This window comes from Phodopus roborovskii, unplaced genomic scaffold (genome assembly GCF_943737965.1).
Source record: "Phodopus roborovskii unplaced genomic scaffold, PHOROB, whole genome shotgun sequence".
NCBI classification, from domain to species: Eukaryota; Metazoa; Chordata; class Mammalia; order Rodentia; family Cricetidae; genus Phodopus; species Phodopus roborovskii.
In genome coordinates this window covers 93,417-119,428 of record NW_026125952.1, presented here as the reverse complement: position 1 = coordinate 119,428, position 26,012 = coordinate 93,417, and the positions used below count along the sequence as shown (strand labels likewise).

Here is a 26,012-nt window from a genome sequence, read left to right as displayed (position 1 = left end):
CTTGTTGAGGAAGAGTCTCTTTGATTCTGTTGCTTGCTGGACTCCAGGTTAGCTGGCCTGCTAGCTTACCTGCATTCTCCTGTCTGCGCGTTCTGTCTTGCCATAGGAATGCTGGGATTACAGCTGTGAGTCATTGTATGCTGTGTTTCTTAGGTTCTGAGGACTGAACTGAGCTCACCAGGCCTGTGCAGCAAGTGCTTATACCTGCTGAACCTACTCTATAACTCTCAAAATATTTTCTTCTTTAACTGTAGCTGTCTTAACTATGTAGCTCTTGGCTAGTGTGGAACTTACTACATAGATCAGACTGGCCTCAAACCCAGAGATGTGTCTGTCTCTATTTCTTGAGTACTGGGACTAAAGGTGTGTGCCACCACTCCTGGCTCCTTTAATAATTTTTATATTAATAATAATTTATATAATAAATATATAATTATATTTAATAATTTTATAACACCACATGAATGGTGTTAGGCAGTAGTTGTATGTCTGTATTTGCTTCGATGACAGGATTTCATTTGGCTTAATAATATAATTGTGCACATGTGCCACATTTTCTTTATCTGTTCATCAGCTGATAGCTTGTTTCTTGTCTTTTGTAAATAGGACAATAAATATGTTGTATAGATGTTCCTTCTATATGTTGACTTTATTTTCATTGGCTGTATATTATGTAAGGAAATTTTTAAGTTTTTGAGAAATTTTCTATACTGTTTTCTCTAAAGGCTATACTAATTGACACCTCCACCAGCAGTATAGAATACTTCACCTTTCTCTAAATTCATCAGCATGTGTTATCAGTTTTTTTTAAGGTTCTTAGATACTTTGGTGGGTGGAGGCTTTACTATAATGGGGAAGATGGCAAGACAATATTGTTCCTAAGCAAACTCACCAGACGTATATTCCTAGGCTCCAAGGTGAGCGGTCTGAGTATCCCCAAGGGAAACACGTTTCCCTTCCCCCGGTGAATCTCCTTCCTGAGCTGATTACAGCATTTCAGAAATGAGCTGAAAGGACAGTACAAATTAGTCAAGGCAATGTGTAATAGTTAGACTTTTGCCTGCAGCCAGAAAAAGTTCTTCCTTCATTGTGATGTTGGATGTGAAACCCAGGGCCTGAGCATGCTAGGCAGGCATGCCTCCCATCTCACTGAAGAAGTGTTGGGATTACAGATATGTACCACCACATCACGTCTAGTCTTTTTCGATGGGTTGGGGCATTGGACTCAGGTCATCAGGTTTGCATAGCAAACAGTATACTGCTGATTTATCTATCAGACCCAATAACAGCCATTCTAACTGGGGTAAGGTGATTATATGATTTGCCTTTCAATGATTTATGATATTATCAGTTTTGTTATATATATTTTAACCACATGCTTGTCATCTTTTCAGAAAGGTCTGTTGCATATTTTTCTGTTGTGTTCATTTGTTTTCTGTTGAGTTTTTGGATGTCTATCATTCCTGTGTCATATGAATAGTTTTTAAATATTTCTTCCTATGCAGTAGGTTGTTTTTGTCTGTTATTTGTTTTTGTTGTGTAGAAACTAATTAAATTTGAGATAATTTGGTCTATTGTAACTTGCCTTTATTTCCTGTAATTTTAGGGTAAAAAAAAAACTTTACACATGGCAATGCTCACTATTGTCTTATGCTATTCTGTGTGCCTATATTTATGCCAATACTGTGTTGTTTTGAATACTACAGCTTTGGGTTGTATTTTGAAATCACACTTGTTTCCTCTTATTGAAGATGTGTTTGATTATTTAGGGTTCATGGCTTCATACAATTGTGTGATTTTCATCTAGTCCTAAAAAGATTGTAAAATTATTTAATGAAGATTTTATTTAAAGATTGTTTACTATGGACATTTAGAATATCTGTAAGACATATTTGCAGTTCTGAGTCTTATTTAGATTCTTTTTAGTGTTTTATAATTTTCACTGAAGACATCCTTTGTTGGTCTATTAAAATTTACTTATAAGAATTTTTGTAGTTATTATAAATAAGATAGGTTTCTTGATTTTTTTTTTATACACCCTCCACCTTTTAAAAGAGTTCTATTATCTATATTAGAACTGAAAAAAGTAAAACTCAAAAAACTAAAGATTATTTTGGTAGTGCACTCCAAGATAATTTGCTATTATAATTTACTTATTTTTGCATGTTTATTTTCATCCTGCAACTTTGCTTAACTGGTTGATTTGTTCTTACAGATTTTAGTTTCTAATGGTTTGAGATAAGTTCTCACTCAGTAGCTCAGGCTAACCTGTAATTTGCTCTGTAGCTCATGCTGGCCTCAAACTACTGTCTTCCTTTCTCAACATCTTTTGTGAGCCACTATATCTGACTTAGTTCTTCCTCTTGCTTGATTGTTCTGGTGAAGACAATAACCAAAGGAGTTACACATTTTAGAGTGAAAACTTTTGGCTATTCCCTTTTCAGCATGTAAGTAATACTTTTGCTTTGGGTATCCTAAACAGCCTTTATTAATAAGGGCTATTCCTTCTATACTTACTTTGTTCAGTATTTTATCTTGGAGGAATATTGAATTCATTAATTTCTGTTTCTATTGAAATAATCATGATTTTTGTGTTGCATTTGTTTGTGCTTTGGTTTGCTGATATTTTGGTAAGGTCGTTTTCATTGATTTTCATTCAGGTGTCTTCATCCAGACCTGCAGTTTTCTTTTTGGAAAACAAGTTTTGTTTTTCCCCTTGTGTTATTTTTGAATCAAACCCCAGGGCCTGGTATATGCTGGCAATTGCTCTGATACTCTGCTGCCTAGTAACCCCAACTATATTCAGTTTCTGTTTTGTTGTATGCTTGTCTTATCTGTTGTTTTGTTTTGAGAAAAGCTTTGGAGACTCAGTAAGCCCAGGAACTCCTTAATCTTCCTAATGCCATCTTATTCTGATATCAAGTGATACTGGGCTCCTAGAATGCACTTGGAAGAATTCTTTTTCAATTTTCTTGGACATATCACAAAAACAATGGATTTGATTGTTCTTTAAATCAACAAACTTGCTGGTTCTGAAAATTTCTTTGACTGGAGACTTATTACTTCAGTTTTATTATCTATTGATGAGTCACTAAGGTTTTTGATTTCCTCACAATTCAGTATAGAAACATGTTTGTATAAATTTGTTCATTTTTTCAAGGCTATCATGTTTGCTGATGCATTTTTTTTTCATGATTTCTAATTGTTTTTAAAGCCGTGGAGTCAGTTGTAATGTGACCCTTTTTATCTCTGATTATACGTGACTCTTTCTTTAAGGGTAGTTAAGGGTTTGTCTGTCATTTTGAAGAAACATTTTGTTGTGTGTGTGTGGTCTTTCTAATATATTTAATGTGAATTTTCTCTCATCTTTTTACTATTTCTTTCTGGTTATTTTAATTATTTTCTCATTTTTCTGTTTCTTTAAGATGCAACAGTGGGTTGCTTGTTAGAGATATTTCTACTTATTTAGGTGTTGATTAGTCTACCATTCCATATTAATGTTGGTTTTGGTTAATATATTTGTATGTTTTGATGTTGGCCAATACATATTTAGAATTATTTCCTGTTGTTTAATTGATCTCTTTACCCTACATAATGCTTTTATCATTTTTTTTTTACTCCTTTTCACTTGAAGAGTATTTTATTTTAAATGAGTATTCCTTCCTCCTGAATCTCATTTCAGTGGGAAATATTAGTTTATCCTTTCTACTTTCAGTCTCTGCGTACCATCAGTGTGAAAGTAAATTTCTCCGTAGCAGCTTATTTTTCAATGAAATTGATATTTAAAGATAGAATTTGGCTATACTGACCAGGCTGTTCTCAGGCATGTAAGTTCAAGTGATGCTTCTGTATTACCTGCTGAATAACCAAGCTTGTAATTTCCTACTACCACACTCAGCTTCTATCTTGGTTTTTTTATTCCACTAGTCACTCTATGGTCTCTTGTTGTTTAGTTTTGTTTGTTTGCTTGTTTTAGTTTTCAACAGAGGGTTTCTCTGTGTAGCCCTGGCTGTCCTGGAACTCACTCTGCAGGCAAGTCTGAGCTTGAACTCAAAAATATGCCTGCCTCTGCCTCCCGAGTACTAGAACTAAAGGCATACTCTATGTCTTAAAAAATACACTATTAAGCTGGGTGGTGGTGGCACACACCTTGATATATGTGTTTGTTACTTATATTCTAAATATTTAAAGTAATTCTAATTGTGTGTGTTTTGGAACTTGTTTTATACCTTTTCTATAACCACTGTTTTTATTCTTTAAAATGTTTATTTTCTTTTGTGTCTGAGTATTTTCTTGAATGTATGCCTGTTTGCCTATCATATGTGTGTTTGGTGCCTAGAGTGTGTTGGATCCCCTGGAACTGGAATCATGGGTGTTTGTGAGTCTCCATGTGGGTGCTGGGAATCAAACCTGGGCTAGCTGAAAAAATAGCCAGAGCTCTTAACTGCTGAGCCATCTCTCCAGCCCCAGCCAGCTCTGTCTTTAAAATAGTCTGCCTTCAAGCATAATTAAATTTTCCTGTCTTGGTCTATCTTACTATTGATGACCTTTTTCCCCCCTCCGAGACAGGCTTTCTCTTTTTAACAGCTCTAGTTGTTCTGGAACTCACTCTAGACCAGACTGGCCTCTTAACTCACAGAGATCACCTGCCTCTGCCTCCTGGGTGCTGGGATTAAAAGTGTGTGCCACCATGCTCTGCTTGTTTTGCTTTAAATTTTGCTGAGTATATTTTTTTTCAGATGACTAATTTGTACTTGATTTTCTTTTGTTGGTTCTGTCTCATTAAGTTTGTCTGATTATTGATCCATTTTATTTTGTTTTCTTTTTCTAAAGATTTATTTTTATGTGTGTCTGAAACATGGACAGATCTAGTGCCTGATGTTTGCATTTTTGAAAAATTAATATTCAAAAATACATCTTCCAGGACCTCCTGTATTCCACACATATGTTTGACTGCTTCCTTTCCACAGTTTCATCTGGTTAAGGTTGCAGAGCCAGTTACTTTCTTTTGCCTGTTTATTTATAGGCAGTGTGGTCACAAAGTTTCTGTGTAGCAGTCTTAACTTGTAGTCCCATTGTGTTTCTTGGTGGAAGCATTTTTTTCCCTTTCAAAATTTGAACAGTTTGAGAATAAGATACCAATATTTGATGGTGGACTAGTCAGAATAGTAGATACTATAACTGCTATTTCTATTTTTTTGAATCAACCACCTTTGTATTTTTAAAGCTGGTGTTCCAGTGAAGCGGACATCTGAGTCTCTTATTTTTTGTTTATTTGTCATGTGATACCATTTTGGATTCACCCCAAAGAGATTGAAAGTATTGGAATAAAATATATCTCTGTTGTTCTTGTATAGGCTCTTGTTATTAATATTCCCTAAGCATTACAGAGTTTATTGTTATTTTATATAAGGAACTTGAAATCCACAGAGTTGGTATTTATAATGGTTCCTGGAACAGCTCCCCCATTTGAAATATGAGTAAACTTTATATGCTGTGTATGTGTAGTGTTAAATTCCTTCTTTCACACCATTGCATTCTGGAATTTGGGAGAGCAGAGACTTCCTGGGAGGCAAGGGGAAGAGGAAATGGGCCATTATAGGACAATCAGTGTTAATTGCTAACTTCACAAAATCTAGAGCCACCTGGGAGATGGGCCTCAGGCGTGTTTGTAGGTGGTTACTTGGTTATGTTAATTGAGGTGGAAGATGTGTGATAATTGTAGGTGGTACCATTCCTTGAGGTGGGATTCCTGGCTTGCATTCATTCATTGTGTTGTCTGCTTTTTTCCATCTTCCTCAATGATGGTCTGTTCCTTGAACTGTGAGCGGAAATACACCATTTGGGCTCCCCCCCAAGTTTGTTTTGTTCCAATAATTTATCACAGCTACAGAGAAGGAACTAAGATGCAATGTAAATACCTGTTGTGCTAGAAAGTCTACAAACCCTGTTTTAATTCTTAGATTGGTAGTATAATGCCTATTTTTTTTCTATTTCTTAGGTAAAGAAAACTTAATTGTTTTCCATTTTGTTTCCTTTTCACTCCATACTTATACCAAACGAGTTGAATCAGTAAAGCCAGAAACATTTCTGCCAACAATAAATCTACTTGCTATGATATGTGACTTTCCTACTTTACTGTGTGTGGCCATTATAAATTCTTAACCCTACATAAACATGTACCCCATATCATTTTTCTCTTCATATTCAACAAAACTTTGATGGCCAGAAAATAGGGGCAGGAGTTTACTACTTTTGATTCAACAGTGTCTTTTATTTGGTATGTAGTAGGCATTGATATTATAGTTAAATCTAAGGTAATAAGAGACATTTATAGTATAGGAGAAAGAACATTTGGCACATGTTCATGTCTATTCATTGTCACTTTATCATATTTGACTTTGGCAAACTTGTTATGCTAACCCGAAACTTGGTTTTTGCTATATTTAAAATGGACTGAAAATTAATCTTTTTTTAAATTTTGTTTTTTTTTCTGAAAATTAGTCTTTAAAGTCCTTTCAAACTGTAGTAGAGTTTTATAATCTGTACTAGTTCTAACAGAAAGTCAAAACATGTCTTTTAAACTACTCCCTAGAGTTTCAGAAACTGGGATAAGCTTCTTAGAACCCACACTGATGTTGGTTTGAATTTTCTTACATATTCTTAGTCTTCTTTATTTCCTATGTTTAGACTTAAAGATCACAACCCAAGTCACATTTAAATACAGATTCCAATGAAAACGTCTAAGCCTATAGCAAGTGAGAATAATACTGCATTTCTAATTGTACCTGCAGGCAAATATTTCTTCATATGCTTGAATCATATTCAGTCTGTGCTTTCAGTAAAATGACCTTTAGGTGTGCTTTATAAATTTAGTCGTCCAGAAATGAACTGTTTTTCAATATATTAATAAATAAGAAAACATATCTAAAACGTATAATTCCAATTTTATTAGTATATAAAATATACTAACCAAGTGTGAAGTACACACTGTAATCCTGGTACTCCAAAGGCTTAGACAGGAAGATTGCTGCATGTTCAGTTCAACCTGAGATATGAAATAAAATACCATTCCAACTCAAGCAAACAGAACAAATTAAAATTTAATCTAGAGTGACAAATATTTTATGACTGACACTGCTTTTCAATTTTAAACATTGTGTCCTTACCTATTATATAATTTTCAGTGTGTTTCAGCATAGGCTTCATGACAATTAGAGAATCTAAGATTATTCTAGCTTTCGTATATAAGGATAGTAGATGAGCCTGTACTTTGAAGTATTTGTGGCATTTTCCGTGATCCTTCTATTTCTTCTTACTTAGTAACCTAGGTGTTTTGATGTGATTGATTTAGGAGAACAGGTTAAAGTGTTGTAGGAATAAGCTGGTGTACTACTAAAGTATCCTTCGAATAACAGCCTTACAATAAAACTGATTTTGATTTGTTGTCATTGTGCTTCCAAGTTTTATATTTTCTTTGTTACCCATTAATAACTAATGTATACTATTACGCATTAACATTTAACTTGAGAGTAAATTAGCACATACTGCCCCACAATGTAAATATGTTCTAAAGTAGATAAACTTGTTCTCTAACATTAGAATTTTAATAGTCTTTTGGTAATTTTGTTTACAAAATGGCAAGATAGATTGCTTACAGATATATTCTGAAGCAAGTAGTAAAACAAGAACAGAATCATATTCTCTTTTGTTCTTAACCAAACTGGGTTTGATATACCCCAGGCTGGACTTGAACTCATGTAACAAAGGATGACCTTGTTCCGTGATCCAACTGCTTTTACCTCCTAAATGCTAAGATCACAGACATGTGTTAATATGTCTGGTTTTATTTGGTATTAGAAATTGAACCCAGAACTTCTTGTATGCTAGGCAAGAACTCTACCAACTGAGCTGTATCTCCAACCCAATCTCATATTATAATAATTCAGTGAGCCATAGGGTGGCATAAGCCTGTTGTAATCCTAGGTATTTGGAGGGTATGGTAAATAATTGGCAAGTTCAAGGCCTCCTGGGGCACACAGTGAGTTCAAAGCACTGTATTGAAATCTTGTTCAAACATAAATTGTGAAACAAAGGCAGTTGTGATATATAACTCAAGTGGTACAGTGCTGGCCTATAACAAATGAGGCCCTAATTTCAATCCTTAATACCTCACCCTCCACACATACACACACAAAGACTAAATCAAGTCAGTTAAGTTTAAACTTTATTAAATTAGATTATAATATATCAAATAATAACTTTGGGAGAAAAGAAAGTGAGGTGCTAGGTAGGTGTTGACTCAGTTGATGGAATGTTTATTTGCCTGCTATTCTTGAGGCCTTAAGTATACTTGGCTTGGTGGTACATGTCTGTATTCCTAGAATACGGTAGAAGAAGCGGTAGGATGAGCATTTCTAGACAGCCTCACTTATAAAGCAAGTTTCCATCTACTCTGGACTATGAGACACTCTGCCCTGCCTACCACACACAAAGACAAAATTTAAGGACTAGGGCTAGGAATAGGTCTGGGTTTGATCCTCAGCTGCCTAAAGAGGGACTTAAGCATGTAAAATACTCTATTAATAGTCTGATATACGTGTATTATTGTAGACTTCAAATTATGACATTTTCCTGTGACTTTAAAGATGATTAAAGATGATTTAGTACTCTTAATTTATGAGATTAGTTCAACAGTACTTAAAAGCCTATAGATTATTTATCAGGAAATAGGTGAATATGTCTAAAAATATAAGATATAGAAATAAGCATTATTATTTTCTCAGTCAACAAGAAATGATATATGAGTATCTAGCTTTTGGAAAGGCCTACCTTACTAAAGTTATGGGAGATAATCTTTATAAAGCCAAAATAGACAGGACAAATGGAAACAAGCCAGTGGGCAAGCATGCAAATGATTATATGGTACTTCAATTTTTTGAGGAATCTCTATACTACTCTGAATAGTGTATGTATATATATATATATATATATATATATATATATATATATATATATAGTATTCGCACACTTAACATGTATTATTAACATTTATCTTGTGTGTGTGTGTGTGTGTGTGTGTGTGTGTGTGTTTTCACAAGGTGTATCAATCAAAGGATGATTTTCAGATTTAGTGCTTTCTTTTTAATGTGTAGATTTGGGTGATTGAACTCAGGTCCTCAAGCTTGGAAGCAAGCACCTTTATCCTACAACCCTGCATTTGCTTTCCTGTTGCTGCTTTTTTCATGTTCATTTGAGAAATATCTTTTCAGGTTCATTGCCCATTTTCAGTGTTTTGTTAAGTTCTTTGTATTCTTTGTAATCCTTATGTGATTTGGATACAGCATTTTATCAGATAAGTGATTTGCACATTCTTTCTCTTAACCTGTGGTTAATCTCTTTATTCTGCTGTTAAGTTCTATAGAGTTTTTAGCTTGATGTAATCTCATTTTTTCTTAATTTTTTGTTATGTGTATTTTTTTGGAATGCTGTACAAAGTATGTTTTGTATACTTACATATAAGTCATTGACCCATGTTGAGTTCATTTTTTTGTATGTGATATATCCGATGTCATTGTTTTGCATGTGGATATTTGCATGTGGGTACTGTTTCCCTAACAGTATTTAATGATGCATTCATCTTTTTGCCATTGTTTGTGTTTTGGACACTTATTGTCAATTTATTTTAAATCCTTATTATTGGATATCCTATTCTTTTGTGTTGGTCATTATATTGCTTTTATGATAGAACCATGCTATTTTGTTCGCTGTCGCTTTATAATGTATTTTGTAAAGAAATAATATGATGGTTTATGGTTTGCTCTTTCTGTACTAAAATCCTTGGACTATTGGGAAATTTTGTAGTTCCATTTGGATTTAGGATTATTTCCTACTTCTATGAGAATTCTGATAGTGATTGACTTGATTCTATAAATTAACTTTGGAGATGTTATCAAGTGGTTGACTGCATAAAACTCAACTTTATACTGCATACAGGTAAATCACTATACCTCTAATGAGATATGTAGTCAAAAATATATTACATTCAAATGGGAAAGTAAACAGAAATAGGAGTAACTGCATATGTTAGACAGAATAGACTTTAAATTAAAAATTCTAGGAAGAGAAAAATGAATGCAGCACCACTAAAAATATTGTATAAAATATTCAGCGTATGCATAAAGTGTTTCCAAAAAATTAAATTTTTTGTAAAGCTTAAGTCTCATCCCCAGGATATTTCATAGTTTCTATGCATATAACCCAACCCTCCAATCTGTAATTGTAAACATTTATTTTTATAAGTATTTTTGTATGAGAAATATTCCATCTGTATGTGGAGGAATCATACCAAACTTACCATATGCTGCAAATATAGTCCAGAGAATAGATTATGGCAATACATGTGTATACAAAAGAACCATTTCTATATTGAAACACCAGTGAACTGAAATAAGACTAAAGGAACCCTATATTTCTCAGAAGAAAGGAAATAATGAAGAACAGAAATAGACAAAAACAAAAAAACAAAAACATAAAACAAAAAACAAAAAGCAAAAACAAATGGCTACAAAGAAAATGCAAAAGATCATGTTAATAATGATGGCTCATGCCTGAAAGTTTTCTATTCCTTGATTATTTCATCCATATGTATTATATGGAATAATGCATTTTTGGCATTCTGCCTTTGCAACAAGTCCTTCTCCTATTTTCATGTTTTGTCCAGTGTTTTTTGACTTTTGTTTTGTGACTTGCTGAGTTAATTTAGGGTTGATTATATGAGCATGGGGAGGCAGTATTTACAGGAGCATGAAAAGTGTCATGCCTAGATCATTGAAGAAAGTAACTTCTCCCCTTGCAACCTTTACCTGCCAGTAGCTCCTGAGGGAGGGGTAGGATCTCATGAGTCCCTCTTCTTCCATGATAGAATGTTAATGGGCCAATGTTTGGCATGTTAAAAGTTAAAAGTTAATGTTTGAAAAGCTATGACCAAGGCCTTCGTTAGGCTAATTTTATAAAAAGGAAGAGATTCAAAATAGTTGAGAATAATTAAAACTCATAACACAGAAATACAAAATTCATAAGATACAGCTATATATCAACAAATTGGATAGTCTACAGTGAGCAACTATGTAGCAAAAATTAGTCTAGAAGAAACAAAGAGTTATCAAAATATACAGCCTACAGGAGCTTGGTGGTGGTGCATGCTTTTAATCCTAGCACTTGGGAAGCAGAAGCAGATGAATCTCTGAGTTTGAGGCCAGCCTGGTCTATAGAATAAGTTCCAGGACAGGCAATAACAACAAAAAATGAACAAAATTAATCATGAAGGAGCAGAAAGTCTGAGCAAATTGTAACAAGAGACTTAAGTAATATATAAAAGCCTCCTAAAAACTGTGTTGCTGAATTCTACCAAGCTGTTAAAGAGGGACTAATTTAATTCTGAAAATTGAAGGAGGCAATACTTTCAACCACTTTATTAGTCCGTCATTACCTTGATAATAAGATGAAAGCCACTGCAAGTATCCCTGATGGACATAGTTAACAAAAAATCAAACAAAATGTTTGCAACCCTAACTCCATAGCACACCGAAATATCATAAAACATAATCAAATTTAATTTGTTTCCATGATGCAATGATGTATCAGTACAGGCAAATTATTGAGCATAATATAGCAATTGATAAAATGAAAGGACATGTATTAGATATGTTCTTCACTAACCATACAGAAAATAATTTGACCAAATTCATCATTCATTGGAAATAAAATTACTAATACGTGTACAAATACATATCCCAGTGCTGTAAAAGTCATATATTTCAAGCCCATAGGTAGCACACTCTTTAGTGAAAAGTGTGGTTTTTCATCTAGGATCAGGAATTAAACAAGGATGCCTTCTATATCTACTTCTGTCTGGCTTAATACTGTATATTCTTGTCAAATCAATTGGAAAAGTAAAAACAAATAGCACATCTATTTATGAAAGAAAAATGACATTTTTGTTGATGATATAATGTTACACAGAGAAAACCCAAAAGATTGTCCCCCAAAACATTTGAAACTGATTTCAGTCACGTTCTCAGTTTACAAAAGCAAAACATGAAAATCTGGTGTTTTTATACCCTAATGATAAACTAGTTAAAAGAGAAATTATGAAAACAATGCCATTTACAATATCAATAGGATATTTAGGAATAAACTTAACTAAGAAAATGAAAGTTCTCTATGATTAAGAACTGCAAAGACCGAGTAAATAAATGGAAAGAAATCCGTGTTCATTGGTTGGAATTTTTTTTCTAGCTGTACCTTTTCCTCCAAGTTTTCACTTTTTTTTATTCTTCCTGCTCTTAATTTTTTGTTGGTTGATTTTATCCTGCAAGAAGTGATTTTTCTATGAAGGTGTTTCTCCCACCGCCAAATCATATTTAGCAATGTAGGGAACTGTTTTTGCTTGTCACATTCAGGGCTGGTAATGCTTTTAGCATCCAGTGGGTAGAGGCCAAGGTTGCTGCTAAAACATCCTACAATGGACAGATCCACCACTGTAACAAAGAAATATTCAGACCAAAGTGTCAGCTGTTCCCTAGTTGAAATGTCATACATTGAAACAACAAAACTTTTCCTCCATGTACCTGCATAAAATGAAAGGAAAGGAAAAGGAAGGCAAAAGTGGTTGTTGATTGAAGAAATTCAAAGCATTAAGAAATATTTGACTAGAGAACGGGTATGCCTACTCACTCTTGTCTTAGACGTTTAGAAATTTCTGTTTGGCTAGATAGGGAATGGCTACTAAAAAGAAATCTTCTTACCTAGAATTTGTTCTTATGAATTTTCTGTCATTTATATTTTTAACCATTATTCATTCATTGTCTTGGCAATATATAAGTGCTTAGATTTCTAATATGGTCTAATGATTTGCTTTCGAAATTTTCTGATTATGGCATTCATAATTCATATTTTTGTCATTTTGCCAGTTTAAAGTGGCCAGTAGTTGTACCTTTTCCTGAAAGGTAGACTTCATAACTATTTATATACTAAGCCACTAAAAGATTTTATACCTCTTTTGTGGTGTGGTTCTAATTATACTAATCTAGCAAGAACTAAACGTTTGCTTTGATTTTGCTGTATTTAAAGATAGAATTGTTACTGTTTGTATCACACAGTTTTTGCAGTGTGCTAAGATGCTTTTTTTTTGCCTTATAGTGACTTTTAACATGCAGAGATTCGATATTATGATCAAAATACATGTGGCTTCCTTAGTATTTTCAGTGTGTAAAACAAGATTGGAAAGATTTCACAAGAAAAATGGGTGGTTGTAAATCCTTACATTAGAAACAAGCTCTCTTATTTACAAGTAAACAGAATGTAGGTGGTATTTGTTGAACTGTTCAGGTTATGTTACAATCGTGGCAATTTTTAAAATTATACATACCTATTTTTATTTATTTTGTGTGTATGTGTGTGCATGTGTGTGTATGAGAAAGAGAGATATAGCCTCAAAAGTCCAGTGTTAATAAACTGTGGGAAGAGACTGTACAGTTACAATCCAGAAAGGGAAAACCGATAGTCCTAAATGGCATTTTGTTTATATATATATAAAATGATACTATACAGCATTGTAACAAAAAAGGAAACAACACTGGTGCTGATTCTTTCTTAGTAGGTATATTAAAGTACCTAATAACCCCCTATTTTGTCTTATTTTAATAGTCATAATTTCATAAAGTAAGTCTCACTTTTAGGCTTTAAGATTCATTCTTCTGTTTCAATTTATTCGCAGTGAATATCACCTCAGCCAGGCAGTTAACCGGATGTAGTCGCTTCAGCCATGTTTTCCCCTCATCTGCTTACCAGCATATCAAGATGCATAAGAGAATTCTGGGGCACTTATCGTCTGTCTACTGTGTAGCTTTTGATCGAACTGGGAGGCGAATTTTCACAGTAAGTTAAATATTTGATATGTAACATTTTAAACTTACAACTGAAGCAAGACTTCATGCCATCCATTGTATTTTACTTTATAAATAATTTATTCTGTTTGGACTTATTGTAAGAAAAAGGCGTGTCTATTGTAAATATTTTCTCATTTTATATAAATGAATAGTGAGCTATGATATCCAGTATCTTTTGAGAAATTTAATTAAAAATTATGTCTTCATAAGTCTATATAAACTCAAGATGGTTAATTTATATGAAACAAATATACTCCGTTTTATTCTGTTAAATGGGAATTTATTAAAAGGCATTTCCATGTGTAATTGCTCCAAATTTGGTTTTAATAATTACATCACCTTCAATATTAAATAGTTGAATTATACATTGATGAGGATTGCAGTTGCATTTTATATATTTCTTTGATTTTAGTGTTGGTTATTTTTAAAATCTCAATTTTAAGTTTTATTAAGTCACTTTCTTTGCTTTTGAGTAAAAACTATAGCATAATAATGTCTAAAAATATTGATGTGATTGCTTCATTACTAGTAACAAGAGGTGAGAGAAGTGGCACAATTTCAATTTTCTATTTATAGCCTTCAACACAGGAAGTACTTTGTTTCAAGAAATTATAACTTAGGTTGTATTATAGACTTTTCTGCTGATGACTTATGTCTCTAAGTATGATGATATAATAATGGTGCATGTCTTCTTTTAATAAATAGGTTAATTACTTTACCATGTTATAATAGAATTCATTTTACTATATTTAAAACTCATTTGGAATTCTTAAAGGAAAATGCAACAAAGATTTCCACTAGGGATTCTTAATGGCCTCGGGTTTCCAGACAAATCAATGTAGATTATAGACTTACATTTCGAAATATTTTCAGAAAAAATTATTAAAACAATGAAGCCAGAGGCTGCTAGGCTTATAGAAAGAAGCAATGGCAGAAATGCTTAATAACTAACCATTTAAGTATATGCATAAAATATTCAAAAAAAATTTTTTTAAGGATTACTGGTTTTGAAGACTGTCACAAATGCCACTGTTAGTGTAGATAATACAACCCTTATATTTGGTACTGGGGGCACATAGTTTTCCTTAATAAAATCTTTACTTTCCTTCAGGCTGTAAATGACAAGTTTCTGCTTCATTATAAATCTTCTGTCTTTTGTGTTACTGCAGGGTTCAGATGACTGTTTGGTGAAAATCTGGGCTACAGATGATGGACGCCTCTTGGCTACACTGCGAGGGCACTCTGCTGAGATTTCAGACATGGCTGTTAACTATGAAAATACTCTCATTGCTGCAGGCAGCTGTGATAAAGTTGTGAGAGTATGGTGTCTTCGAACTTGTGCACCAGTTGCTGTCCTTCAGGGACATTCAGCTTCTATTACTTCCATACAGGTGAGAATGATGATATGATCTCTGGAATATTAATAAAGCTGAGGCTTTTCTTATTTGTATTATGAATGTATTGTATATTACATGGGTAGATACTACATGGTTAAGAACACAAAGAATGACAACAGAAAAATGCTCTCATAGAGCTTTGTTTTGCTTCTACTGAGAAATATATTTTTCCTTTTTATATTAACCTGTGCCTATAGAAATAAATAAAAACGGCCACCATAATGGAGAAGGCACTTCAAATCCAACATGAGGGAACATATTTATTTTTGTATATATGTGAAGAGATTTTACATGTAAAATGCCTGATTACAGTGCTTGCACACTGTACCTGTTAATGAGGATATACACGGGTAGTAGTATGAATGCTGTGTTAATATTTATAATTCATGATGTGTACCATATTTAGAATGTGTGTTGTATGTACATGTAGTTTTAATATTAGGAAGAAACTTTTATATTCTTAGTTTTAGTGAGTTTTTTGTTTCTTTTTGGTATTTGATATAAAATATGTTGTTCATATAGTATTTTGACTAGACCTTGGGTAGTAAAAGTCCTTGATATCTTAAAAGCCATTGCACTTAACAAAACTAAGCTGAAGTTTTACTATTATGTTTTGTCAAGAAAAAAAAAAAAAACAAGAAATCTTTAAACTTTTACATGTGGATAATAGTTCTGTAAGAAGTCATTACTTATATTTATCATGTGCTATTTTAATAACATATTTAATAACATAACATTAAAGGGTCTAGCAGAAAATGTGCTCATTTTGTATTGAATGAAAAATTTTAATTAAAATTTTGATTAGTTAAGATGATTATGTGGATTGTTTTGAGAGAGAGAGAGAGAGAGAGCGCCTTGGACCTTGAAAAATCTCACACCTGCCGTCAATGACACCATTTGACCTTTGAATTTTGTCTATATGCCTATTAAACTGATAACTCATGTCTACCTATTGGACCCATTTTATAGCTATGTTTTTCCCTATTCAACTGTGTGTTTAGCATCATTACATGAATGTCTACCAGTTATCTCAAACTCAAAATTTCATTTTTCTTCCTCAAATTTAATCCCAACAAATTTTCCTCATCTGTTTAAGTAATTTTTTTTGTCATGAATAAAATACCTCAAACATTTCTTACAACTAAAGAGGGCTTATTTGGCATATATATATATATATATATATATATATATATATGTATGTATGTATGTATGTATGTATGTATGTATGTATTTATGTATGTGTGTATGTGTGTATGTGTGTATGTGTGTATGTGTATGTGTATGTGTATGTATATGTTGGAATGGCTTAATGCAAGCTCTGCAACTACCCCTTGTACATATGACTTCATACCATAAATAATAAAGGCAGAAGTCTGCTGGAATAAAAAAAATGAATCATAGCAGAGGCATGTGTTTGTAAAAGCTTAAATCACCCTGCAGGAAATCCCATAAACACTTTGGAGGTGGGTACAATCCCTTGAAGGCATACCCTCAATAATCTCTAGATTTCTCTGATGTCCCTCCTCAGAAAGGTTCCATCCTATTTAATAACCTACTTTGTAGACCAAACCTTTAATAGGTGGACCTTTATGGAGACATACAACATCCTAACTATAGTACCATCTGAACATATGGTGATTTCATGATTTTAATTAATGTTTGTCTTCTTCCTGTTCCCTTTATCTAATCTGTCACCTATGCTGTTTCAAGCCACTAATAAATATCTGTGGCTAAGATTATTGAAACAGACTTCTCAACAATTTTCCTGTTCTGATTTCTCCCTTGTCCTACTCCAGACATGGTAACCAGAAGTTTGTAAAATAGCAGTTTAGTCATGTCCCTAGTACTCAGTACCTTGATAGCTTCTGTTTTCCAGGTCAGAGGCAACAAACCTGTGATCCACAGGACTATATCTACTGTAAGCCTATATATATATTGTCAGACTCTAGGCTTCCCTTGACCTCATCTACTATTAATTTGCTTTTCATTTTCACTCTGTTTTAGCTGCTGGTTTCTGCCTTCTTCTTTTTTTCCTTCTCCTCCTTTCCATTCTTCTGATCTTCCTCCTCCCCTCATCTTTCTCTAGCCTCAGCTTCCTACATACTATGCTCAGCTGATTTTTCTCCTACAATTTTCTATTTCTGGAGTAGTCTTCCCTAAATACTCATATGATTTGTCCCCTCACTTTGCAAGTACTCTGTGCAGATCTTCTCAAGAAGACCATCCCAGACTTTATCATTTCTTTAGTCTACTAACAGTCTTGTCTTCTTGCTGTCTTTTTATTGATTTAATTTAATTAATCTTTTAGAATTTAACGCATGAGTACTGTATTTACATCATTTTCACCCCTCCCTCCACCCCTTCCTGTGTGACCCTCTCAAATTTGTGACCTCTTCTTTATTTATTGTTACATCATGAAACACCCAATGTGGGTACTGTGGAAAAGTAGCAAGCATTAACTGCTAAGCCATCATTTCTCCAGCCCCTCAATTGTTATTTTCTGTAGGTTTTGCTATTCTAGAAATGTTGCTAAGTATCCATTTATCTATAGCATTTAAGGAACAAAAATCCTGATACTGAAATTCTTCTCACATTTGGTGTATGTTATTTCTGTGTGCATGTGAGCTTCAGGTATGCATGCTACAGCACATGTGTGAAGGTCTGGGCAACTGTATGGATTCTGTAACTCAAACTCAGGGTCTCAGGAATTTTGGCAAATGCATTTACTCACTCAGCCATTTCACTGGACTGATACTGGAATTCTTAAATGTTTTATTTACATGTTATATTTGTACAAAATAGTTTGGACAGGAGAACTTATATTTTATTTGAATTCTTTTTAAGTTTTGTCCATCGACTAAAGGCACAACTAGATACCTCACTTCCACTGGTGCTGATGGAACAATTTGTTTCTGGCAATGGCATGTAAAAACAATGAAGTTTAGGTAAGTTTAAATAAATTTTAGAAATTTTGTGAAAACTCAATTTGTATATCTCTATTAACTTAGTGATGTAGCAGTTCAATTATTGAAGTATGTACATGTATATATACCCCTGTGTGCATTTATAGACATCCTTATTTTTATGTTTACAGATATTTATTTTTTTTTCTTATTTTACATATGGATCCCATTTCCCCCTTCATCCCTCTCTCCCTCCCTGCCATGCCCCCTGACCACACTCCCATCCCATCCCCCCGCTCCACACGGAGGGTGATGCCTTCCAGGAGGGGTCAAAAAAATCTATCAAGTCAGTGTTCAGAGATTTTAAAATAAATTTTTTAATAAAATCAATATTAAGCCTGTGAAATTCATATGGAAAGTGTGGTAAGATATAGTTGAACATTTTATAATAATAGGATTATATAGAAGCAGTATGTTTCTAAAAACTATTGTCAACATCTGATATCATAAATTGTATTTATAAACGTGTAACGGAAAATATGATAATAGCTGTATTGGAGACTTTCCCTTAGCTTTTTAAAAGTAATATTGATTCTAAGTAGATCAATATTCATCAGTGTGCTAAGATTTTTGTCCATTAGATGTGCCTGATAGAATCAAAAACATTTATTTTATTCTTTAGAGATCGCCCAGTAAAATTTACTGAGAGATCCAGACCTGGAGTTCAGATATCTTGTTCATCTTTCAGTTCTGGTATGTATCAAATTTAATGCTTTTAGTACTTAAAATCATGCATGCATAAAAGATTGATTTAGTTTTTTTATGAAGAAAAAGTATGTGTGCTTGAAAGTTAAACCTACCAAAGTTGCAAACCATGTGTTATATGCTACATGAACCAGTTTGATTATTTAGCACCTAGTAATAGTTGGTCTTAATTTAATTTAATACATGTTATATAATGCTGGTTTTATTTGTCAAAGAATAGACAGTCCCCAGCCCAAATACCCATTAACGAAAATTCCTAGCTTAACTTTACAGAAAGTGTACACAGTTGTGGGATAATTGTAAGTGTAAATATTTTTAGAGTTTTGATAAAGTATTTTTATATAAAATAGAGAGTTAATTCTTCAGAGTTTTGAACTTTATTGTTTTTAATCAATGAGCCTGTGTTTAATGTATAATTGATCCATTTTGTTGGGTCTTGGTTACATTTGTCCTAAATACATCTGTCTTTTTTTTTTTTTCCTTTTCTGTTTTTCTCTGTATTTGTCTCTTATGGCAATGAGTATTGGACCTTGGGCCTTGAACACACTAGGCAAGCATTCAGCCACTGAACTAGACCCACAATCTTCTATCTTTGTTTTTACTTTTTTATTTATTGATTGACTGATTTTTTTTTTTAACCTTTTAATCCTTCAGATCTTTTTTTTCCTCCCCTGAGACAAGGTTTATTTGTGTACAGGTCTGGCTGTCCTGAAACTTACCTTCTAGACCAGGCTGGCCTCCAACTCACAGAAATCCACCTGTCTCTGCCTCCAAAGTACTGGGATTAAAGGCATGAACCAGCATACCCAGCCAGAGGTCTTTAATTTGTAACATTTATTTATTTATTGTATATGTGTGTGTACCATGGCACATTTGGATAGGTCAGAGTCCAGCATTTAGGAGTCAGTTTTCTCCCTCTACTATGTGGGTTTTGAGAATTGAACTCAGATCCACAGGTCTTGGCAATAGGCATCTTAATGTACAAAGAAGCTGTCTCATTGGCCCTCACTTACTTGGGTGCAAGTTTTCAGTCAATTGCCCAGGCTGGCTGTGGAGTCACTCTGAAACCCTGGCCAACTTTAAGCTGATGATCTTTTTGCTTTAGTCTCCCTAGTAAGTAGCTAGAACTGTAGTTGTTCATTGGCACAATTCTTTTATTTTTCTTGAATTTTATTTTTCTTTGAAATATTAGTATGACATCAGTATTTGTAAGACAATTTTGTGTTTCTTGAAGGCTTGTTGCTAATACAAGTTTTAAATAAAACTAAAAGAAGTTTTGTCTTGTTTTGTTTTTCATCTGCTAGGTGGTATGTTCATTACAACAGGTAGCACTGACCATGTTATTAGAATATACTATTTGGGTTCTGAGATACCGGAGAAAATTGCTGAATTAGAATCACACACGGTAAGAACAAAATAAGAAACTTGTTTCTATTGCCTTATTTTTTATATCTCCCTTTCTTGTCTTTTCTGATCTCTACCATATCCCACAAAACAATATAAGTCAATAATATGTGGATATATAGATTGGTTAGTAACTTTTAAAAATTAAAATAATTGAGTATGAAGGCTTTGTCCTTGTTTTATTAGAAGTGAAGTTCAAGTGTAGTTTGACAACTAGAGACTGAAAATTAGTATGGTGTGTGAGGATACATTTTAGCTTCGTTGTTAAAGTGAAAAGAGTTATAAAATTCAGCTTAATGTTTAAAAAACATGTGGTAAACAGAAGTAAATAAATAGTTTTCTGAAGTTATACAAAGAAAACAATTGGGAAATTTCATTAACCTCAGTTGTCTTTATGTGGCTTCTTCTTTTACTGTGTTGTCCTGGGAGGGGTGTAATATGGTGATACCCATTCGGGACTATGCATCTCTTGATAGGTTTTACAAGCAGATTTGTTTATGTCTCATTTGATTAAAAATGACACTAACTTAGTTACTTTGTACATTGTTAGAGGCTTCCATGATTTGTCTTTTTAAGCAAAATGTTTTTCTTAGGATTGAAAATCATATTTAAATAGAATCTACTGTGTAAAGTTTTGGAGTATAAATTAAGGGGAAGGATACTCTGTTTTTCCACATAAGTTCATTTTTATGAAAATTCTGTTCTGTGTTTTAGGACAAAGTTGTTGCTGTTCAGTTCTGTAACAATGGAGACAGGTAATTATGGAGTACATATTTGTTATAAAGAAATATTTGGTGGTATTTTTATTATTATTATTATTCCTTTCAAACCAATGTAGTTGTCATCCAGACATTGACTTCTCAGGAAACTCACCTAGAAATCCTTTTCTAGAGTAAACGTCAGTATTAACATCACCTTCCCCAAAGTTGGGGTATTTTAGCTCAGTTTACAGTTACGGCATAGCACTTAGAAATGAGTTTGTATCCTACCCCACATTCTGTAGTTCTGGAGATTCCTTAATGTGCCCCAATTTCACTAACTGCCAAAGGTTTTTTTTTTTTTTTTTTTTTTAAAGATGATTTTGGTTACTTGAATTATTGGCTAATTTTAAAGATAAAATCTAAAAGACACATTTGTGGTTAGGGAGATTATTTTGTATAGTCTTTGGCAACAGGAGCAGGTTGTACTGATGCTGCTTGCTATTACTGGGAGATAACTTTAGACACCATAGCTCAAAGTCCTTCTTACCATACACATACATGTATGAGGCAGAAAATAGCTATTTTGTTCAGTCACTTAGGTTCAAAGTTCATGTCTGTCCTCCTGTATAGATTTATCTCTCTTTGGAATTTGGAATTTTTAACTCAGTGGTGATCATAGTCTGTCAGCTCTTCGTCTTCCCAAGTTCTTTCTTGTTTACTTTGCTTTTTCTGTTTTCTTTTGCTACCTAACTTAGTCAAGAATTCTGTTATTTTATTACTATGTCTCTAACAAGGAAACATTTGTTCTATTCAGATTCTTTTTTAGCATTTTCTCTTTTGTTGCTCTGGAATAAATTCTAAATGTCAACATGACATTTCCAAATTCTGAACAGCTTACTTAGCTATCTTCTTTTTTATGTGAATCTGTACATTTTTCCTAGTTGCTTTATACATTTTTACTATTCCATATTTTCATATTATCTCATCCATTACTTCACTTACACTTTCCCTCACATACTTCCTAGTAATAAATGTCATTCCCTACATTCTACCTTATTTCCTTTTTCCTCCTTCATGTCCTATCTCTCTTCTCTTCATCACTTTTTACCTTTCTTTTCTATCTCTTTCCCTTCCTTTTTCTCCCTCCTGATTCTTTCTTATCTATGTGTCATCTCGCTTTAACGGTTCATGTGCTACTTGGAGCCTTTCCTGAGGGCTACAGATTTTAATTTTTGTCATTCTCTGAACATTTGTGTCACTGGTCTCTTTTGCTCATAAGATACATTCCTTATCTCTGTAAAGTCAGACCTTATATACAAATAGCTGTGAACCCTCTAAAATATCTGACTCCATGATGTAATAGTCTATGGTGGTCTAAAATTTGATGCAAAGTTAGCACACATTTTTATCTATATGCCCATATGACAGCTCTGTGTGTGACGATTAATATTTCTAAGTACTTTTGAATGGTGAATAATTATAAACATTAATTTTGACTAGTGAACTATACAAGCAAATAATAATAGTCCATAGTTAATCTGAATTAAGAATGATAGAATTGTAAAATGAAGTTAATTACTTAACCATATTGCCATTCTTAAGGGACTTTTAAGTTTATTCTTATTTATGTGTGTGTGCTTGTCTCTGTGTGTATGTGTGTGTGTTAACCACATATATGTGGGTGCCTGCATAAATATGAAGAGTGGCTTGGATCCCCCAGAGCTAGAGTTAAAAGCAGATATAGGCCACGTGACATAGGTGCCAAGAGCTAATCACAGGTCAGGTCCTCTAGAAGAGCAGCAAGGACTCTAAGTGCTGAGCCATCCCTTCAGGCTCTTATGAGTTGTTAATATTTTACGATTTAGATTTATTTTTACCTTTTTTTTTCAAGACAGGGTTTCTCTGTGTAACAGCTTTGGCTGTCCTTGAACTAGCTCTGTAGATCAGGCTGGCCTCCAACTCACAAAGATCTGCTTGCCTCTGCCTCCTGAGTGCTGGGTTTAAAAACATGTGCACCACCACCTAGCTTAGTTTTATTTTTAATTGTGTGTGTGTGTGTGTGTGTGTGTGTGTGTGTGTGTGCGCGCGCGCGTGTGCGTGCGTGTGCGTGCGTGCGCAAGCGTGCGTGCATGCATGAGTAAGTGTAGGTGCCTAAGGAGGCTATAGGGATCAGGCCCTCTGGAGCTAGAGTTATCTGGAGGTTGTGAGCCTCTTGACATGGTGCTGGGCCTTCTACAAGTTAACTGCTGAGTCATCTCTCTAGCACTTATTTTTTGTTTTATTCTTTCCTTCTGTGTGTCTGCTTGCATCTCTCTCTCTCTCTCTCTCTCTCTCTCTCTCTCTCTCTCTCTCTCTCTCTCTCTCTCTGTCTTCCATCTCTATCTCTCTGTTTCCAAATGGGTGGTATGATAACCTGAGTACAATTGCACAGTTGCCCACAGAGAGGGTCAGATCTCCTGCATTTAAAGTTATGAATTACCTGACATGGGTGCTGGGACAATATGAACAGCATGTGTTCTTAATCATTGACTCATCTCTCCTGAACCCATATTACTATTTTTTCTTACTGAAAGATCCTGAAATTTTAATTTATTGTCTATTTGTAAATGAGTATTTCAAAAATGTTACTAAGTGTTCAAAAAATGCAGTCAATATATAAAAGGCTTATATTAATCTAAAAATGTAAAACATACGTTACATGTGAAATATGAATGCATGCATATGAAAAATAAAAATGCTAACATTTAGTTTCTCTAAGGGAGAATCATAGGTGAATCTTTGCTCATTCTTAATTCTTTGTACTCATTTCTCTTATTAGTATAAAAATAAGCAATTCCTATTGAAAAACCATCCAATTCTATTAGTAAGGAAAATACAAATTAAAAATAACTAACCGAAATTTTCTTTTAAAAGTTACAAGATAATTAAAAATTTACTACTCAGTGTATCAAGTATTATAAATTTATCCTTTCTTACAACTTTTCTTGGTATTCCTATTTTTTTCAAAATATAGGGAAATAATTTGGCAGTACACATGAGCCTTTAAAAATGTACCAATTATTACTCAGTACAATATACAAGAGTGTACAGATAGTGATGTTCTTAGTAGCATTAAGTTTAAAGTTGTAAAATAAAAATATGTCTTAGTTAGGGTTTCTATTGCTATGAAGAGAGACCATGACCATGGCAACCTTTAAAACAGAAACATTTAAATTGAGGTGGTGGCTAAGTTTCAGATGTTTAGTCCATTTGTCATGGTGGCAAGTAGCATGGCGGGGAGGCAGACATGATGCTGGAAAAGGAGCTGGTACATGTTGATATGCAGGCAGCAGGAAGTAGACGGAGTCCTGCATCTTGAAGGCAACAGGAAGTTGTCTGTGAGACTGAGGGTGGGATATCTTGAGCATATAGGAGATCTCAAAGCCACCGCCACAATAACACACTTCCTCTATCAAGTCCACACCTACTCCAACATGGCCACACCTCCTTATAGTGTCACTTCATTTGGGGCCCATTTTCTTTCAAATGATAACATCCTGTAATTATCAATATGAGCTTCATAAAGTAAATTTTGTTATGATCATGTAGTTGAACACTCACTGAAATGATAGTTTTATAATTGTAAATATAGATTATGATCTATAAAATACAGTTTTGAACAATAGTTTATATGGTGGGATTTTGTTTCCTAAGGGGGAAATGGGTCAATATATATGTTCAATGGGTTTTTATTATTTTCATATAGTCACTTAGTATATAACTTATGCTGGCCTTGAACTTGTGATCCTCCTGCCTCATCTTGAGTTCCACAGACATGCAAACATATCCGGTTTAAATGCACATCTGTAAGATTAGAAAAAAAATCTAATATCAAACTTGTGAACAAATGCATTATTAAAGATAGCTCATAATAAAAGTTTCTTATGTTTGTAGTGTAGTTCAATCTTCATTGTTAATCTTTGAAAAAAACATGTTCTTTAACTTATAGCATGCTCATTCCCTTTAGCTATAAATCCTCAAATTTATCATCCCTCTTTCCCAGCACTGGGCAACTTTGTTGTTAAACTTACTTGTATATTCAGTATTGACCCAAATTTATAACATGCATCAGTTTTTATTATTGAATAATAGTCTGTTATATGAATGACATATTTACCCACCAGTAAGCATTTCATTTGTTTTTGCTTTGGGGATTATTAAGTGTTCCATGAATCTTTATGTACATATTTTATGTGGACTAATGTTTTCATTTCTTTGGGTGCATATGTCCCTAGAATAGGATTACTGGGTCGAAAGGTAACTTTATGGTTAGCATTTTAGGAACTGCCAGACCATTTCCTAAAATCAGTGTACTGTTGTACATATCCCAGTAGCATATGAACGTTTTTCATTTTATGGTCTTGAAGCTGTGATATGCTTTGGAAAGAAATAACAAGGTTATTTGAACTTCTTTTTTCCAGTTTAAGATTTGTTAGTGGAAGTAGAGATGGAACAGCAAGAATATGGCAATATCAACAACAAGAATGGAAGAGTATAGTGCTAGATATGGCTACCAAAATGAGTGGGTAAGAATGCATAGTGGGTATTGCAGGGGGTCTCCCAAGGCATATCGTCTTTTGCACCATACTATACTTAGTAATGCATGTAATTTTTTATATTAGTAAGGAGTTTGAAATGAATTATTAGGCATTAAATTTACCCTTTTATACAGTCTCTTTGCAACTGTTCCTTTGCTGTTGACTGCCTAGGGTATTGCTGAATACTATAAGTTTACCTTTCGCTCTAATTACTGAGGACTTCCTTATGTTTCATATTGTTAGCATCTATACTCAGCATTATATATGCATTTAATCAGTATCTGCTTTCATCAGCTTACTGCTTATTAGAAGG

General features: G+C 33.6%; 1 protein-coding gene across 2 annotated transcripts in view; it reads left to right on the top strand.

Moving 5' to 3' along the window:
- Brwd3 (bromodomain and WD repeat domain containing 3) overlaps positions 1-26,012 on the top strand; it is a 96,824-nt gene that overhangs the window by 20,190 nt on the left and 50,622 nt on the right. For both annotated transcript variants that reach the window (XM_051179137.1, XM_051179136.1), the window contains exons 7-13: positions 13,781-13,941; positions 15,122-15,343; positions 18,194-18,294; positions 18,935-19,005; positions 20,322-20,422; positions 21,136-21,176; positions 25,583-25,687. In XM_051179137.1, coding sequence (XP_051035094.1) covers positions 13,781-13,941; positions 15,122-15,343; positions 18,194-18,294; positions 18,935-19,005; positions 20,322-20,422; positions 21,136-21,176; positions 25,583-25,687 — 802 coding nt within the window. The remainder of the gene's footprint in view (positions 1-13,780; positions 13,942-15,121; positions 15,344-18,193; positions 18,295-18,934; positions 19,006-20,321; positions 20,423-21,135; positions 21,177-25,582; positions 25,688-26,012) is intronic.